The sequence below is a fragment of the Scyliorhinus torazame genome, chromosome 7, assembly GCF_047496885.1.
Source record: "Scyliorhinus torazame isolate Kashiwa2021f chromosome 7, sScyTor2.1, whole genome shotgun sequence".
Classification (NCBI taxonomy): domain Eukaryota; kingdom Metazoa; phylum Chordata; class Chondrichthyes; order Carcharhiniformes; family Scyliorhinidae; genus Scyliorhinus; species Scyliorhinus torazame.
Window position 1 is genome coordinate 87,941,241 of NC_092713.1, and position 17,790 is coordinate 87,959,030.

At 50.4% G+C, this 17,790-nt stretch overlaps 1 protein-coding gene across 1 annotated transcript in view; it reads right to left on the reverse strand.

Moving 5' to 3' along the window:
• The window catches only part of cyp4t8 (cytochrome P450, family 4, subfamily T, polypeptide 8), a 162,726-nt gene that overhangs the window by 79,640 nt on the left and 65,296 nt on the right, over positions 1-17,790 (reverse strand). Inside the window, exon 3 of the mRNA XM_072511029.1 lies at positions 12,870-12,914. Within this exon, the coding sequence (XP_072367130.1) occupies positions 12,870-12,914 (45 nt within the window). The remainder of the gene's footprint in view (positions 1-12,869; positions 12,915-17,790) is intronic.

Below are 17,790 nucleotides of genomic sequence, written 5' to 3' on the forward strand. Positions count from 1 at the left end.
GCAACAGGGTGGTGCTGTCCCATGGATGGGACGACGGCATAGCTCGACCAATAGTGACATTTTGTCATTATAACTGACCATAAGCAGCTGCTTGGCCTCTTCAGGGAGGATAAGGGAATTCAACCGATAGCATCGGATCAGATCCAGCATTGGGCGCTCCTGCTTGCTGTGTACAAATATTCATTCCAGCAGTGCTCAGGCATGCAAAGTGCTCATGCCGACGCCCTCAGCCATCCGCCGTTGGTCATGAGCGCTCTGTCCCCACCATGGCAGATGAGATGTTTGCGACTCTGAATTTCATGGACTCCTTGCCAGTGACGCCTGCTCAGGAACACACGTGGGCACAGCGAGACCGGGGATTGGCGAAGCTTCGCATCATGCTGTTATAGGACGGGAAGCAGGAGGCCTTCCTGGTAACTCTTCGGTCTTTTGCCCAGGAGTTCGCCAAACTCAGTGTAGAAGACACCGTCATATTGTGGGGAGTTCGGGTGGTCATCTCCCCACAGGGGCATAAAACCCTGCTGCAGGACCTTCACTGTGGCCATCCGGGATGAAAATGTTGGCTCAAGGTTAAGGGGCAATTTAGTATGGCCAATCCACCTAACCTGCACATCTTTGGACTGTGGCAGGAAACTGGGGCAACCGGAGGAAACCCACGCAGACACGGGGAGAATGTGCAAACTCCACACAGACAGTGACCCGAGGCCGGAAATGAACCTGGGACCGCGGAGCTGTGGGGAAGCAGTGCTAACCACTGTGCCACCGAACCGGTCCGGTATCTTATAATGTCCGAGTTCAAGGGAAGGTCCACCGCAAGCCACCTGCTGAAGTGGGAATCCGCACATCCCAATACCCGACCGGCAGCACTAGCATCTCCACCATATTAGGAACTGCCTTGGGTCCCAACCATCCGGGTGACAATGCCCGATCCAGCAGGAGGAGGATGACTCTGGTTCCGAGATGGTGTAGAGGAATCCATTATGGCAGATGACGACGTGTAGTGGACCGAGATCCCAGCAGTAACTCTTCGGCAATTGATCAGGAAGTGACGATCGGCAAGTCGATGCACCCCGCCCAATCCAGAGCCGCCTCAGGCGAAAGCGCAGCCACTTGCAAAGCGGTGCAGAAGGTCCCCACCATTGGCGACTGAAGAGGGACTTTCGGACTTTGGGGGGAGCGGTGCTTTAGGAAACAATCGTTGATTAACCCGTGAAGTACGAGCTTCCCAGATAGGGTGGTGGAGGTCACCCCCTGGGGTTCGTTATGTACCAATATAAAAGCTGGTCTAAAGCTGGGCCTGGTGGGGTGATTCCTCCCAGCAAGGACTGTACTTGGAACGATATGCTGTTTAAGCAGACGTCTGTAACTAGTTAAATAAATCTGTGTTCAATCTATGCAAGAACTCACTATATCTCAAATTTTTAATGAAATCATTAGCCCCTTATCCTGGTATTTTTCAATGATCAAATATACTCTTCATCTGACTGAATGTGGTCTCTATGGCTCAATCACTGATTGCTATGGAAAATGTTGATTTTCAGTAGGTGATAAGGCATTACAATTGCCTTTGGCGTCCTTTGATTAAGCAGGGACAAAGAAATGTTCAGGTGCCCCCTTCTAACTGTAATAACGTCAGGTGAGAACAGGATTCAGTTAAATATAATGGCCTCCATTGTAGCAAATAATTGATATCTAGAATTACACTTGGGTGAGATTTTCATGGTTGGCAATATACTTGAAGGGCCCAATTTAATGCAGAAATTTCTAAGTGTCGTTTTGAGCACGTTTGGCAGAGTGTTTCTCAACGAGATCATGGCCCATATTTAACGGCACTTAGTGCCGGAAATGAAATGAGCCCTCACGGGCTTCTCGTCATTACTGCTGTCTCACCATCTCATTCACCAGACTCACGCCTCAGTGTCTCGCTGCTAACAAGGAGGAACTGCTTTTAAACCTCCCTCACCACTCACTCCCAGTCAACACACATGCATGGCAGCACGCAGACCTGCTCCTCGCTTTGGGGTTGCCAACCTGGCAAGGTTTCTCGAAGCTGTGGAGACAGGGCGGGACATCCTGTTCCCCTGAGGCGTTCAGAGGACCAGTAGCAGGGTTACCAATGCCTCCTGAGAGGCAGTGGCAATGGCTGTCAGTGCAGGCAGCATTGTCAGGAAGACCACTGTCCAATGTAGGAAGATGTCCAGCGACCTCCACTGAGCTGCAAGGGTAAGTTACCACCTCTCTCCAGAGTTCGGCCTACGACCACTCAAATTCCCACCATCCCCCTCCCAAAAATCATTGGCTGACTCCTCGCACCTTCCCCACATCAGATCTTTGTGCTTGCTCCGCAGAACCCACTGGCACTCACCAGCACTTTATTTCTAGGTGCGGTGCCCACACATGCCACCTGCGCATTTGGTGCAATCCAATGCAATGCATAATGACAACATGAGTGACATTATGGGCCTCGTTATCTCGGCCCGCTACCTTGGACTCCGGCCTCCGCACTGGCGTCATCAGCCAGGACTTCAGGGGTAGTCCTTATTCCCCAAGAGGCAATCCGCCATCCTGGGATGGTCCTCAAAGACGCCTGGGATTTCCGACTGTCCCAGGATGTTGCTGTCATGCATGCTCCCATGTGTGCACACATGTGCATGATCCAGAAGTGGTGGTCACGCACAATCTGACCATTCAGGGAGTGGAAACCCTTCCTGTTAATGAAGGGCACTCCCTGATGCCTCAGTGTGTGCAAGGCGACATGTGTGCCATCAATTATCCCCTGGACATGGGGCATCCCGGCGATGGTGGAGAATCCTGCAGCCCAGGCATCTTGATAGGTCTGGTCCAGCTCAAAGTTATAAGGCCTGATGCCTGGGCATACAGGGCATCTGTGACCTCACAGATGCACTTGTGGGCTGTAGGTGGGGAATGGTGCAAAGTTCCGCGCTAAGGCTCTGGAATGAACCAGTTGTATAGAGGTTCAAGGCTGTGATGACCTTCATGGCCTCTTTCTGCACTGTAGAATTCTAACTATTCTGACCCCACTTTTGAGCACTTAACCCATAACCTTGTGTACTTTGGTGTCCTCCTTCTTCATGGGGTGCCAAGTCCGCGAGGACGTGGCACATGTGCCGCCACTTTGTTGAGATGGAGTCTCCTGCGGCACATGCTGTCCATCATCTTCTCGAAAGACCAACAGCACCTGTACACCTTGGGCTGTCGCTGGCATAATACTCTGGGTTCCACCTTGATCTGATGGGCTTGTGGTGACCCCCTGCACATGGTGTGCCATCTCCAGCCAGCGTTGACACTGCTGCCGCCTTCTCCAGTGTGTGGCTGCCTGGGTTGCCACCAGCACCGCGAGGGCAGCCTCTGCGGGACTGACATAACCAGCCATATTTTGAAAATCTATAAGGAATTGGAGAAGAGTGTGACTGACAATTAGTTAGTTAAGGATTTCACCCCGGGACCCTGAGATCCCCCAAGCCTCCCCCCACCCTTCTACTTGAGTGCCATCCACCAAGCAAGTTGTGCTGGAAAACTTTGCTCTGCACCCTAACCCGCAGCAACAGTAGAAGCCCCTAGACCCCAGACCCCTGCCTGGAATATTAGGGAGACTGTGCTCAGGTGCCCTCCCCGATCCACACACTCACCCTATGGTTGCCAGGATGTCGCGAGGAAGCAGAGGGTGATGGTCGTGGAATTTTTTTTTGACTGGTAGCCTCTCTTCAGTGGGGGCTGGCAGGGGTCAGAATTGGGCCCCTTGCTATTTGTGGCTTATTTAAATAATTTAGACTTGAATGGAGGAGGTTTGATCTGTAAGTTCGTTGATATGAAAATTGGTGGGGTGGTAAATAGTGAGGAGGATAGCCTTAGATTACAAGAGGAATAGACAGGTTGGTCAAATGGGCTGATCAGTGGCAAATGGAATTCAATTCGGATAAGGGTGAGGTGCTGCACTTGGGCAGAATAAACAAGGCATGGTAATACAGGATGAATGGTGGGATCCTGGAAAGCACAGAGGATCAGAGAGGCCTTGGTGTGCATGTACACCAGTCCCCTAAGGTAGCCGAGCAGGTGGATAAAGTGGTAAAGAAGGCATATGGTACACTTGCCTTCATTAGCTGAGGCATAGAAATTAAGAGCAGGGACATTATGCTGGAAATGTAGAAAACTGTGGCCAGGCTAGGGTATTGTGTGCAGTTCTGGAATCTACATTATAGGAAGGGTGTCATAGCACTGGAAAGGGTGCGGAGGAGATAAATAATCTTTATTATTGTCATAAGTAGGCTTACATTAACACCGCAATGAAGTATGAAGTTACCGTGAAAATCCCCTAGTCGCCACATTCCAGCACCTGTTTGGGTACACAGAGCGAGAATTCAGAATGTCCAATTCATCCAACAGCGGGTCTTTCGGGACTTGTGGGAGGAAACCTGAGCACCCGGAGGAAACCCACGCAGACACATGGAGAATCCGCACAGACAGTCACCCAAACTTGAATCGAACATGGGAGCCCAGCACTATGAGTTAACAGTGCTAACCACTGTGCTACCATGTGCTACGCGTGTTGCGTGGGCTGGAGAACTTTAGTTATGAAGAGAGATAGACAGGGCTTGTTTCCCTTAGAACAGAAGAGACTGGGGGTGAGGGTGGGTGGGGGGACATGATTGAGATCTACAAAATTATGAGGGGCATAGATAGAGTGGACGGGATTAAACATTTCCCCTTGGTGGTGAGATCAATAACCATAGGGCATAGATTTGAGGTAAGGGGCAGGAGTTTAGAGGAGATGTGAGGAAAAATATTTTCACCTAGAAACTGGTGGGAGTCTGGAACTGGCTGCCTGAAAGGCTGATGGAGGCACAGGCCCTCATAACATTTAAGAAGTATTTAGGTGTGTGCTTGTGATGCCAAAGTACACAAGGTTATGGGTGAAGTGCTCAAAAGTGGGATCAGAATAGTTAGAATTCTACAGTGCAGAAAGAGGCCCGTCAGCCCATCAAGTCTGCACCAACCCTCTGAAAGAGCATCTTACCGAGGCCAACTCCCACACCCTATCCCCGTAACCCCACCTAACCTGCATATCTTTGAATACTAAGGAGCAATTTAGCAAGGCCAATCCACCTAACCTTCACATCTTTAGGCAGTGGGAGGAAACTTGAGCACGCGGAGGAAACCCACGCAGACACGGGGAAAAGTGCAAACTCCACACAGGCAGTCACCCAAGGCCGGAATTGAATTTGAGTCCCTGGCTCTGTGAGCCAGCAGTGCTAACCACTGTGCTACCGTGTGCTTGTTTTTGACCGACGCAGTCACTATGGGCTGAAGAGCCTTTTCTGTGCTGAAGTCCTCTTTGACTTTAATACTCTAATATGGCATTAGAGGAAGGAAATTGTGTTGAACCTACAGCCCAAATTATTCACGTGAAGTAATCTTATAATGACAGGAATTGCCAGTTTCATGTTTCCCAATTAAACTATATGCACTTCTCTGTTGACTTGTTTGTTGTTTTGTAGTCTTTCAAGTATATTACCAACCATGGAAATCTCACACAAATGGAATCCTAAACAGCAATTATTTGCCAACATAGAGGCCATTATATCTAACTAAATCCTTTTCTCACCTGACACCACATGTGTTTCATGATCTATGCCTATTCTATTCTAACTGATTGTCAGTTATTATTAACCAGTTTCTATTCTCCATTTTCACTAACTCATGTGGAGGGTGACATTGCTTCTTAAACCGAAGTCCTATGACAGCACTTGAGCACATAAACTAGACTGGCACTTCAGAGCAGGAACTAGGGAGTGTTGCATTGTCATAGGTGGGGGGGGGGGGGGGGGTTGATGAAAAATGGTCATATTTAAACCAGGTTCAGCCACAAATAAAAAAATCCAGTGGTATTATTCAAAGAGCAAAGAATTTTCCTGCAGGCCTGGCCAACATTTTTTCCTCAACGAGAAAGGAGGAGTTCCAGAATAGATTAAGTGAATGGACAAAGTAATGGCAGGTGGAGCCAATGTGAGGAAATATAATGCCACTATCTTTGGATCTAAGACAAATCCAAATATTTTCTTAATGGTGAGAGCCTCTGCTGTGGATGAATAAAGAGTTTTGGGTGTTCATGTACATATATGACTAAAAGCTAGTGTGAAGTTATAAAAATCAATCAAAGGTGAGAAAGTGATGCCTGAGTTGTGCAGAGGGTTGATCAAATCCTATCTGAAGCAATGTGTACAGTTTTATTTCCTGAAGTCAGGAAACTCATTGGTCCGGTATTTTCCACTTCTGAGGCTAAGTGCCGGCATGAACGGAGAATCCGTGGAAGGTTCACGACAGGACAAGCAGCTCAAACCCCTCATCGATTGCAGTACCGGTGAGGGACTATCACCGGCGCCACATGAAACTCCCGCTGATCTTGCCTAAAATGGCCGGAGAATAGCCGGGTCCCAAGCCACGCATGCGCAGGGCTGAAGACCTGCACTGGTCGTGCCGTAAAACATGGCGCCGGTCGTGCTCGAACCCTAACCCGCTAACCGCCACCCCACAGCCCACCTCCTGGCCACACCCCCCACCAGGCCCCCAGCCATAGCAGAAGCCCCCCCCCAGCCAGCGGCATGGATCTCGGATGAGTGTAGCGGTGCTAGAAACTGTCCGCAGCCAGCACGTTGGGTTCCCGACCTCTGTGACCAGACATGGCCCGCACCGTCGGGAACTCAGCCCTTCGTGGGTGGGCTGGCCGATGACCCGCCAACGTCATTGAAACAGCGCATACCGTTGATCACGTGATGCCGGTTTGGAGGGGGCGGAGCATGGCAGACTGGCATCAAACCACCGCTGGTCCCGATTCCAGCGTCGGGCTACGGAGAATCCAACCCATTGATCTTGGAAGGTGTACAATGCAAATTCAGGGAAGAAAACTAAGATTTAAAAGAGTAAATTATGAGAACAGGTTGCATAAACTAGGTTTGCATTCCCATAAGTTTATATGGTTGATGGGTGATTTAACTCAGATGCTTATAACGATAGAGATTCAAGAGGGCAGAGACAGAGAAACGATCTCCTCTGGTAGAAAATTTAGAACAAGATCAGACATAGGCCATTCAAAAGGTGAAATGAGGAAACATCTTTTCAATATATAAACACAAAATGTAATAAAATTCTGGAACTCTCGAGTCCAAAATCTTTCAAGACTTGAGACTGAGATGTTTTTCGGGTGAAAGGGATCAAATAATAGACATCAAAGGTCAGTAAATCGAGGTAAGGTATAAATCAACCACAGTCCAATTTTTAAAAGTTTGTTCTTGGAATGTGAGTATTTCTGCAAAGTCAGTATTTATTGCCATCCCACATTAATCTTCAGAAGTGGTGATGGCATTGCTGCAGTTGATTTGGTGCATATATACTCCCGCAGTGCTACTTAAAATGGAGTTCCAGGTTTGACCAGCAGCAGCGAAAGAACGATGATTTATTTCGAAGTTATGAGATGTGTGAATTGGAGAACTTGCTGATGCTGGTGTTTCCATGCATCTGTTGCCCGTCCTCTACTAGGTGGTAACAGCTGTGGGCTTGGTAAGTGTTGACAAAGAAACCTGGACAAGTTGTTTCAATGCATCTTATAAATGGTATACACTGCTATCACCATGCATCGCTAGCGAAGGAACTAGGGCACAATTCTCCATTTGGGAGACTATGGGTGGCACCATTGTGCGCAGCCACTCGCTGTCGGGAAATTCCTGGACTGCAAGCCACACGCCGTCGGGAAATCCCCGGACTGCCGGCGCAATGGAGAATCCCGATAGCGGAGAATCCAGCCCTATGTGTTGACACCGGGACTGAATTGAATGCGGTTCGCATTCCCATTGGGGGGGCTATTTGTGGAGCAATTCAGGACATGCTAATGGGTCAGTACTCTGCCCACGTGAATCTAGTACAATTCTAGTTCCAGCCAGCGTCTGATTCACTGGGGTCGGAATTAGTGCCAGTGAGCTTCACAAGCTAGAGCTACTTATAAACACTCCACTCCCCACACACTCTCATTCTAGCCAAAAAGATGGCAGCAAGGAGAATGCAACCCCCCCCCCCCTCGGGTTGCTGGACCCGGACCTTGAGAGAATGATGGATGCAGTGGAGGAGATGTGAGATGCCCTCTTCCCCAGGGTGGGTAGGGGCTCTAGCCCGCTATTGTTAACTGGCCTTGGAAGGAGGTGGCCGAGGCGGTGAGTGCTGCCAGTCTCACCAGGCGGTCAGGCACACAGTGCAGCAAGAAGCTAAATGCTCAGGTGAGTCACCACCTCTGTTCTCCTAGCATCACTCCTGTCCCTCACTCCTCTCATCACCTCCCACACCCCTAGAGGACAATCAAAACTCACCTGCCTGCATCGCCCTCACATCCCACCCTGTACCAAACCCCAACACCTGTATTGTCCTCTTTGACCCGGTGCCTTGCACACACATGCCAGCAGCTACAGATCCCCCCGTGTAACCCGCCTCTATGAACCTCACCATGTCCTTTGTGTCCCCAAGAAAAAGGCAGCCCATAAAAGCAAGAGAAGACCGGAGGGGGTGTCCCGGGTCTCAGGGCTTTCATCCCCGTGGAGCAGAGGGTGCTAGAGTTAGCCAGGGAGTTGAAAGGAGAGGGCTATCTCACATGCGGAGGTCGGCCGGCAACAACCAAGTGCATTCCCAATGCAAAACAATGGCTGGGATTCTCCGAGCCACCACGCCGCAATCGTGCTTGGGGGAAGAATGGGCGGGGATTCGTGCCCGTTTTCTCGCGGGCGTGGGGACATAGCCCCATTAATAGAGATTCCGCCCAATGTCCCTAGAGCAAGTGAGTCGACCCTCTGTCCAGACCAGTGTTCTTCAAACTTTTTTTACGGGGACCCATTTTTACCAACCGGCCAACCTTCGGGACCCAACCCAGCCGACCTTCGGGACCCAACCCGGCCGACCTTCGCGACCCACGCCGGCCGACCTTCGCGACCCACGCCGGCTGACCTTTGCGACCCACGCCGGCCGACCTGAGTGACCCACCATTTTCTGTTGCCTTATTTGCTGCTGATAAAAATGGAGGAAATGGTTTTGGGTCCCTTTGGCCCTCGTACACGCTCCTCCAGTGGAACCTGTTGGATGAAGGTGAAGCCTTCCGGTGTCGGAAAGTATGGAGTCTCTATCTATCCAAAGTTCTGCTTTTTCTTCCGTAAAATTTTATTAAATAAAACCCCCCCTGAACTTGTAAAAGAAAATTAAAAGTAAAATGAATAAAATAAATGAAAAAAAAATTAAATGAATAAAATAAATGAATAAAATGAATAAACCCCCCCCCCCCGCAAACTTGTAAAAAAGAATAAAATGAATAAAATAAATGAAAAAAATAAAAATTAAATGAATAAAATAAATGAATAAAAAACCCCATAACTTGTAAAACAAAAAGCTGCGACCATTAAAAAAATTAGCGGCCACACTGTGCATGTGTGCCCGATCATTGGCGCACATGCGCAAAATTTTTTTAACATGTTCGTGGCCATTTTAAAGGCCGCTTGCAGCCAGCGTTATTAAAAGCCGGCTGCTGCGTGGGGAGCACCGCGAAGGACGGCTCCGCAACCCTCCCGACACCCGCCCATGACTCACCCGCGGGTCGCACCCCCGAGTTTGAAGAACACCGCTCCAGACCACTCCTTCCCAAGATCTCACTGTCTCTTGTCCTTTGTCTTGCAAGATCACCTTCAGAGCAGGCTGGCCTGACTGGGCTACCTTGCCCCCCCAGCCAGATCCCCAGCACACCTCGGAGCACCAGTCTGGGGAATACACTGACTTTTCATCTCTGCTGTCACCTGCACCTGCCACCATCGCAGAGACTAACACCATAGTGGAGCATTTTAGTGATGAGGCTTCTGGGCCACCTTCGGTTGCGCACATCACACATGCTGCCGCACATCAGGTGGAGGTAAGGACAGCCGAGGTAGTGGACAGTCGGAAGGCTGCCCGATCCCAGGAAGCGCCTGACCTTCGGGAAGCTGCAGGACCGCGTGTGCCGCCGAAGACTTCAGCTAACCAGGGAGACTGTGCACCACCTGTGTCAGATGGTGTCACACCTGGTACCACGGGGGTGTGGAGGAGGATACCCTCGTCTGGTGACTGTCAGAGTGATGGTCACTCTGAACCTTTATGCCTCTGGGTCTTTTCAGGGCTGAGCGGAGTTCTGTCTGGAATCTTCAGACACCCACACACAGGTCTATCTGCACTGTGACGGATTCCCTATGCGCAGGGCAGAGGACTATATAAACTTCAGTCTAGAGCAGGCACACCAGGATGCCTGGGCAGCAAGAGAGCTAAGTGCAGTGAGATCACACACTTGTGTATTGGAATGCACTTAGTGCACTTACATCTCTTTGAAGTGGTCAATGTTCACAAACATTGGGGTTTCACAACTTAGGCCACGGAAGCGTGAAGGGATATGAATGGATCAAAGCTACAGATGGCTTTTCTGAGCTGTCAATCAGAGAACACTACTGGAAAGCAATGAATAGCTTGCAGATAGTGAATCTGTGGGAACCAGAGGCAGGCATAGCTGCTCTCTGTCAACACATGGAGTTTCAGGGTAAGCATTACAGCTATAATGTTTCCTACTGTCCCTGTCTGGACTGCTCTCTAGCTTCCAGCCATAGGTCCTTTTTCTGGGGGGATGGGGGCGGTCTGTGTGGGGGAGGGGGTCAGTGTGTGAAGTGTATGGAAGTGGTTCCTTTAGGCAGTGGCTATTGTGGGAGGTCCCCTTCTGACGGGGGTCCATGTCGGGGGTTCCGCTATTACAAGTCTTTGTGGGTGGTCCCTCTATTAAAGGAGTCCCTGTGGGTGATCCCCCTATTACAGGGATCCGTACGGAGGTATCTCTATTACAGGAGCCCGGGGGGGTCGGGACACTGTACATGGGGGTGAGGCCACCCAGGAACTCCAAGGATGGGGCCTACTGTGCGGTGGGTGGGTGGTCGAAGCCGATTTGCAGTGGGGGGTTTGGGGTCATTATGCGTTGGGGGGTTCTGTGCGGTGCGGTGGGCATCAGGCCGAATACGGTGTAGGGGGGTTCGGCCGCGAGACCTCGCTATCAGGCCACTCGCTCAAGATGGCGGCCCTATAGCGTGATTCCCTGGGAATCCCTCATATTCCACGCCATGCATAAATTTGCATGGCGTGGAACGCTGAATAGCATCCCACTTTATGACCACAAGGGGATCGGAAAACTTGTGTAATGCAGTTCCGGGTGAACATAGTCTCCCGAATGGAGAATCCCGCCCTCTGTCCTCCCACTGAAGCTGAATTGCACTTGATGTGCGCTCACAGTGGGAGCGCAAACCAGGTAATGATTCCCGATCTTTAGCCATGCAAATTTTTGCATGGTGAGGATTCTGAGGGATTCCCCAGGGAATGCCAATATCGGTCTGCCATTTTGAGCGAGGTCCCACGGCTGGGTCCCCGCACATTGCTACTCAGCCCGCCTCTTCTTCCCTCCTCCCCTCCACTGCAGTGCAATTCAACCCCCCGCCGACCCTCACCGCTCCCCTCCACGGGATTTCCTGGGTCAACCCCCAGAGTTATGTGCTTTCCATTCAGCTCAGTTTACGCTTGAGTGACTTTGAAGTCATCAGCAGTGAAACTAACAGAAAGCACTTAACTCTGTTTGATAGGGTCCAGGAGCTTCTTGTCACAGCTGAACACTTTAAAGTCTCTCAATCCTGAAGGGAGATGAATGGAATAATGCTGACAGCTGGGTTTGTGTGGACGATGTCAATCATAAAATCAATAGCAAAGAGAAATGAATGAATGGCTTGAAGATCAACGGTCTGCAGGAGTTTAAACCCAGCTGACTGGTGTTCTTTTTCCAGGAATTGACAGGTGCTGCTTCCTGTGCTTCAGCCAGCAGTATTGGCCGGAGGGGCTGGCGCTGCGCCAACTGGCGCCGAAGGGCCGGCTTGAGTTAGTGCATGCGTAGAACCATCGCCGTGGTTCCGCGCATGTGCAGACCGGCCAGTGTATTCTGGCACATGCGCAGGGGGCTGTCTTCTTCGCGCCGGCCATGGCGGAGCCCTACAGAGGCCGGCACGGAAGGAAGGAGTGCCCCCATGGCACAGGCCTGCCCGCAGATCAGTGGGCCCCAATCGCGGGCCAGGCCACCGTAGGGGTCCCCCCCCCGGGGCCGGATCCCCCAGCACCTCTCCCCCTTCCGACCTACTAGCCAAGTCCCGCCGTGTTGGACCATGTCCATTTCACACCGGCGGGACTGGCCAGAAACCGACGGCCGCTCAGCCCATTGCGGCCTGGAGAATTGGCAGGGGGGCCACTGCCAACGGCCCCCGACCGGCGTGGCGTGATCCCTGCCTCCGCCTGAAAACCGGCGCCGGAGAATACGGCAGCCGGCGTCGGAGCGGGATTCATTCTGCCCCACGGGGATTCTCCGACCCAGTGGGGGGTCGGAGAATCCCGCCCATGGTGCCTGGCTCGTTGGACATGATCCTCGATCCCAATGCCAGCGGAGGACCAGATCATCGGAAACGGCGCCGATCCCGTTTTTTTCTCGACGCTGAATTCTCTGCCACATCGGGAACTCTGCTATCAGCAGCGGGTGTGGAGAATCCAGCCCATCATCTTTCCTTGCCTGTCACTGGATCAAAAACCTGGAACTCGCTCTTTAACAGCACTGTAGGTGTATCTCAATCATATGGATTGTAGTGATTGAAAATGGCAACTCACCAACAGCTTCTCAATGGGAATTAGGGATGGGCAAACATTGGCTTCGCCAGAGACACTCACATCCTGTGGATAATTGTAAAAAACGGTAATATTGCTGAAGTAAGAATTACACAACTTACCAATCCAAGGAGTTATAAACTGGTACACCATATCATCTTTTGGCTCTGAAACACATTTAAGCACAACAAAATATAATTCAGCAACTTTTTCTTGTGTTTCCCTCTTATTCTATGGGATATAAAGTGAACATTATCAGGGCCTGTTCTACCACACTGAACACAAGAACACAAGAGATAGAAGCAGGAGTAGACCGTTTGGCACACCGAGCTTCCTCCACCATTCAATATGATCATGGTTGACCTTGGTTTTCAATTCCAATTTCACGCCCGCTCCCCATATCCCGGTTACCTGAGACGGATGAAGATTCTCCCTTCTGGGGACTAAGTCCCCACGCCCGCAGGAAAATGGGCGAGAATCACCCTGGACTTTTTCCTAGAAAGTCCGGGGTGATTCTCTGTCTTCAAGGGGGCTAGCAGGGCTCGGTGTGTGTGTCGCAGCTCCAGCTGCCGGTGAGGCCCTGCAGTTATGCCCGCGCGGTTGCGCATGCGCACGGCAATGGGTCCGCGCATGCGCGCGGCAGCCACCTTCACGCCGGCCCCCGTGCAACATGGCGGAACCCTACAGGGGCTCGGCGCGGAGGAACAGTCCCCGGAATGAGCGCGCCCACTGATCAGTAGCCACCGATCGTGGGCTTGGCCACAGTGGAGGGCCCCCGGAGTCGGATCCCCCTGTCCCCCCACCAGGACGGCCCCCGCAGCCAGAACGGTGAGGTCCCGCCTGGTGGGACCACATGTGAACGCGGAGAATCGCCATAGCCAGCGCCGCATCGATCGCGTTGGGCCCTGCTGCTGACCGCACATGAGTACTCCTTTGAGCATCGCATTAGGATCAACATAGCACCCGCTGACCACTGTTACCCCTGCCAGCTGAGGTCTCGGCACTCCCCCCCCCCCCCCCCCCCCCTCCCGGCAGGCAAGGTCATCACCGTGCTGAATCTCATGTACTCCCTGCCAGTTGCTGCATTTCACATCCGCTACTGGACAAAGATGGACCCCGGACTCGCCAAGGTGGGGCAGCAGGGTAGGACAGCAGTGGCACAGTTTTTTCACAGCTTCAGGGTCCCAGGTTCGATTTACAGCTTGGGTCACTGTCTGTGCGGCGTCTGCACGTTCTCCCAATGTCGGCGTGGGTTTCCCCCGGGTGCTCCAGTTTCCTCCCACAGTCCAAAGATGTGCAGGTTAGGTGGATTGACCATGATAAATTGCCCTAAGTGCCCGAAAAAAGATAGGTTGGGTTACTGGGATAGGGTGGAGTTGTGGGCTGAAGTCGGGTGCTCTTACCAAGAGCAACGGTGCAGACTCGATGGGCCGAATGGCCTCCTTCTGCACTGTCGATTCTATGAATCTGTTGATTCTATGAATCTGGTATTGGGTGGTGGCCAGCATCGATAGCTGCCAGGGGTACTGCGAGACTTCTCCTCCAAGCTCAGTGTAGAAGATGGTATCCTGCTATGGGTCACATCGGTTGTAGTCCTGACAAAAGGTCAGGAGTTTGTATCGAAGGACCTGCACAATGGACAGCTAGGAGTGTCTAAAGTGAAGATGTTGGCAAAGGGCAATGTCTGGTGACCAGGACTAGATACAGACATCGAGAAGGTAGCTCAACAGTGTCCCATTTGCCAGGAGCACAGGAAACTCCCTGCCGCTGCGCCCTTTCATCTTTGGGAGTTGCCAGGCCTTTTTGGACCAGTTTCACGCCAACTTCAGTGAGTTGTTCATGGGCTCAATGTTGCTCCTTTTGGTGGACCGCCATTCAAAGTGGTTGGCGATCCACAGGATGATGACGATCACTGCTTGAGCAACCGTCGAGAAACTACGCGTCTCTTCATCGCCGCATTGCATCCTCAAGGTCCTCATCACAGACAATGGGGCTTCTTTTACCAGTGACGCGTTCTCGGCATTCGGAAAGGCCAATGGGAATCAGCATGTGCGAATGGCCCCTTACCACTCAGCATCTAACATTCAATCGATGGCTCCACAGACTTCAGAATTCATGGATTAGAAACTGGCTTAGTTCTTGTTCATACACCAGATTAAACTGCACGCGCATGACTGGAGTGGCTCCGGTGAAGTTGCTCATGCGCCGGCGATTCTGTACCCGTCTGAGTTTCGCATTCCCTGAGATCAGGGCAAAGGTACGTCATCCCCAGAGTTACAGGGACACTGCCAGGCACAGCGTTATCCGCCCTGGCATTTTTCTCCAGGAGACATGGTATACGTCTGGAATTTTGCCATCGGTGCCCACTGGTTCACGGGGACTGTCCTTTGTCTTACTGGACGTTCTCCTACTGGGTTCAGGATGATAGTCAGCTGCTGAGGCTCCATATGGATTACCTTTAGTCGTGGATGCCACCCCTTTGTCCGGTACCTGATGTGCGCCCATTTCCGGATTGTCCGGTCCCGCTGTCAGACCAACCCGCAGTGACGCCCCGTGAATGTCTCGATGCAAGACCCAGGACATGGACTCTTCAGATTCCAAGATAGCCACAAAGCCTTCTGCAGCCTCTGAGGTGGACTCGCCTGTGCAGCTACCTCTTGCCACAGTCCCGCTGCGGCGCTCCTGTAGGAAGCGCTGTTCCCCGACGCAATATTTGCCGTTGGATCCAGTGACTCGAGCACAGGTTTTATCTGAGCCGAAGAGAATCCATCGCCCTTCCTGTCCTTCTGCTTCTCCTTGTCCATGGCTGTCGCAGGGTCCTTCGGACTTTAGCGGGGGAGGAGGGATGTAATAACCTGTACCTGTGTGGAACATACAGGATCGGGATGATCGTATTCCCAGAGTCATTTGCAATATATGCGCTACCCCACTAAAGGGGCGGGGCAGCTTACTTACTCCCCTGTATAAAACCACTGCTTGAGTATCACCGGGAGCATGTACCTGAAGCTTGAGAAATAAACCTGCTCAACTCGGTGTGACTCCCCTCTGTATGCACAAAACTACTCATCCAAATAATTCAAGACAGACAGTGAAGTCTGTTACAGAACAGGAAAAATATCCAATCATTTTTAAAATAAAAACAAATAAATCTCGTCATCTGAAAGAATGATTTATGAAAGCAGTGAAGAGGATTGGGCAAGGCCATTGGAATGCTATGGAATGGTTGCAGCCCACATTGAGATTCTTTTTCCAGCTGCGAACACAACAGTTGCATAGAATTGACTCAATGTGCTTGCTATGGAGCAGTTTCTGTTGCGCGATAACATTGCTAAAAAAGCCAAAAGTACTGCTTCATGAATAACTAACTGAAATTTCTGAGGAAGATTCAAAGTCCCGCTTCACTATGCAGAGAGGATGAGGTCGGAATTCACCTGATGGGAGTGTAAAATGGATGGTATTGGATCAGAAAACACTTATACCCCATACCCGATAACATGTTTTGTTAAGTTAATGCAATGGAATATTGAGTGGGATGTATACATGCCAACCAATGCGACCCTGCCTCTTTATGCTTCTGCCCAAGATAAATGTCTACCCCAATTACTCTGTCACAGCTTTGTTAAATGAGGTAGTGTAATAGGAAAAATATCTCCATTGGTTGGTTTATTTGAATGTTATCAAAATACTTTTCAAAAAGCTTAAATTCTCTGGGCTGAATTTTGTCTCAAAACACCCGGAATGAATTCCCCAATGGGACAGAGAATCTGGCATGGGGGCAAAATCAAGGTTGATGCCCACATGATGCTCCGATCCCGGTGTGAAGGAGGTCCATGCCCATGCTAGCGGGAGCATGTAATAGGTATAGATGGGTCGTAATGACCCATTTGCAGCTATTTAACGGGCTTGGCACATTATGCTCTGCCCTCCCATGATTCTCCGGTCCCACGGCCAGGAATCACGTGGGCACGGTGTAGAAGTCAGCTATTTTCTATAGGTAAAAGTGATAGGTAAAAGATAGCTATTTAGCATTAAGCCCCTAGTCTATTAAATACCATTTTAAAACTCACTCATAACCTCAGGGCATGTTCCATGGTAACAGCATAGAGACGATTGTCCTACCAAGCAAGTCAGTAAGAAACTGGTTCAGGCTGTATATGATAAAGAAGCCGAATCGCATCCCATAGCTCATACAAGAATACATTTAAGTTAATGATGCATACTAAATGACAGACAGCTAAGCGTCGAATCAAACTTATTTGATTCTAACCCAAACCAATTAGGATTACATCGGGGTATAGCTAGATGGCTAAAGTCTGATATGATTTAGTATAACTGTGTAGATCGTACGGCCATTTTCTTACTTCATGAATCAATCTATACTTTGACTTAACTATTCGCTGTCTCTCTGTCTTTCATATTTCATTTTCTGACTTTGACTTTTGAAGTTATTGCAAGCTGTTTGCCGTAAGCAAGAAAATCATTTCTGTATTACTTGAAAGTTGAAATGTCTACAAGATTGTTTCTATTGAGTCCTTTGCTAGCTGGACTTATTAGACAATATGACTTTAAATGATTCTCAATTGTAATCAATAGAGACAAATAAAACAGATTCTTATTTGCACCTGAGAACTTTTAACTCAATTTTCTACTGAGTTTTAGTGTTCGCAAGTGCCACTAAATCCGCATGGTAGATCTCACACACGGCTCACTTGTGGTCTCTACTATCATGGCCCTCACTTGGTGGACCTCACAGTGGGTAGTGGGCGCACACAGGCAATCCGGCGGTGTGGGGCTGCTGTGCGATGGTGGGTGGGGGGCGATTTGTGGTGGGCAGGTGCGGTCGTGGTCAATTTGTGGTGCTGGGGTGGCCGGCTATGGGTCCTCGCTGCTGATGGCAGCCCCAAAACAGGATTCCTGGGAGTTCCTCATATTCCACGCTGAAGGAAACTGGCTATTTCCAATAGGTAAAAGGGTAACTGATTTAGCCATTTAAATATAAATATTAAAACCCAGTTTAAAATCCCTTTTAAACTGGATTTCATC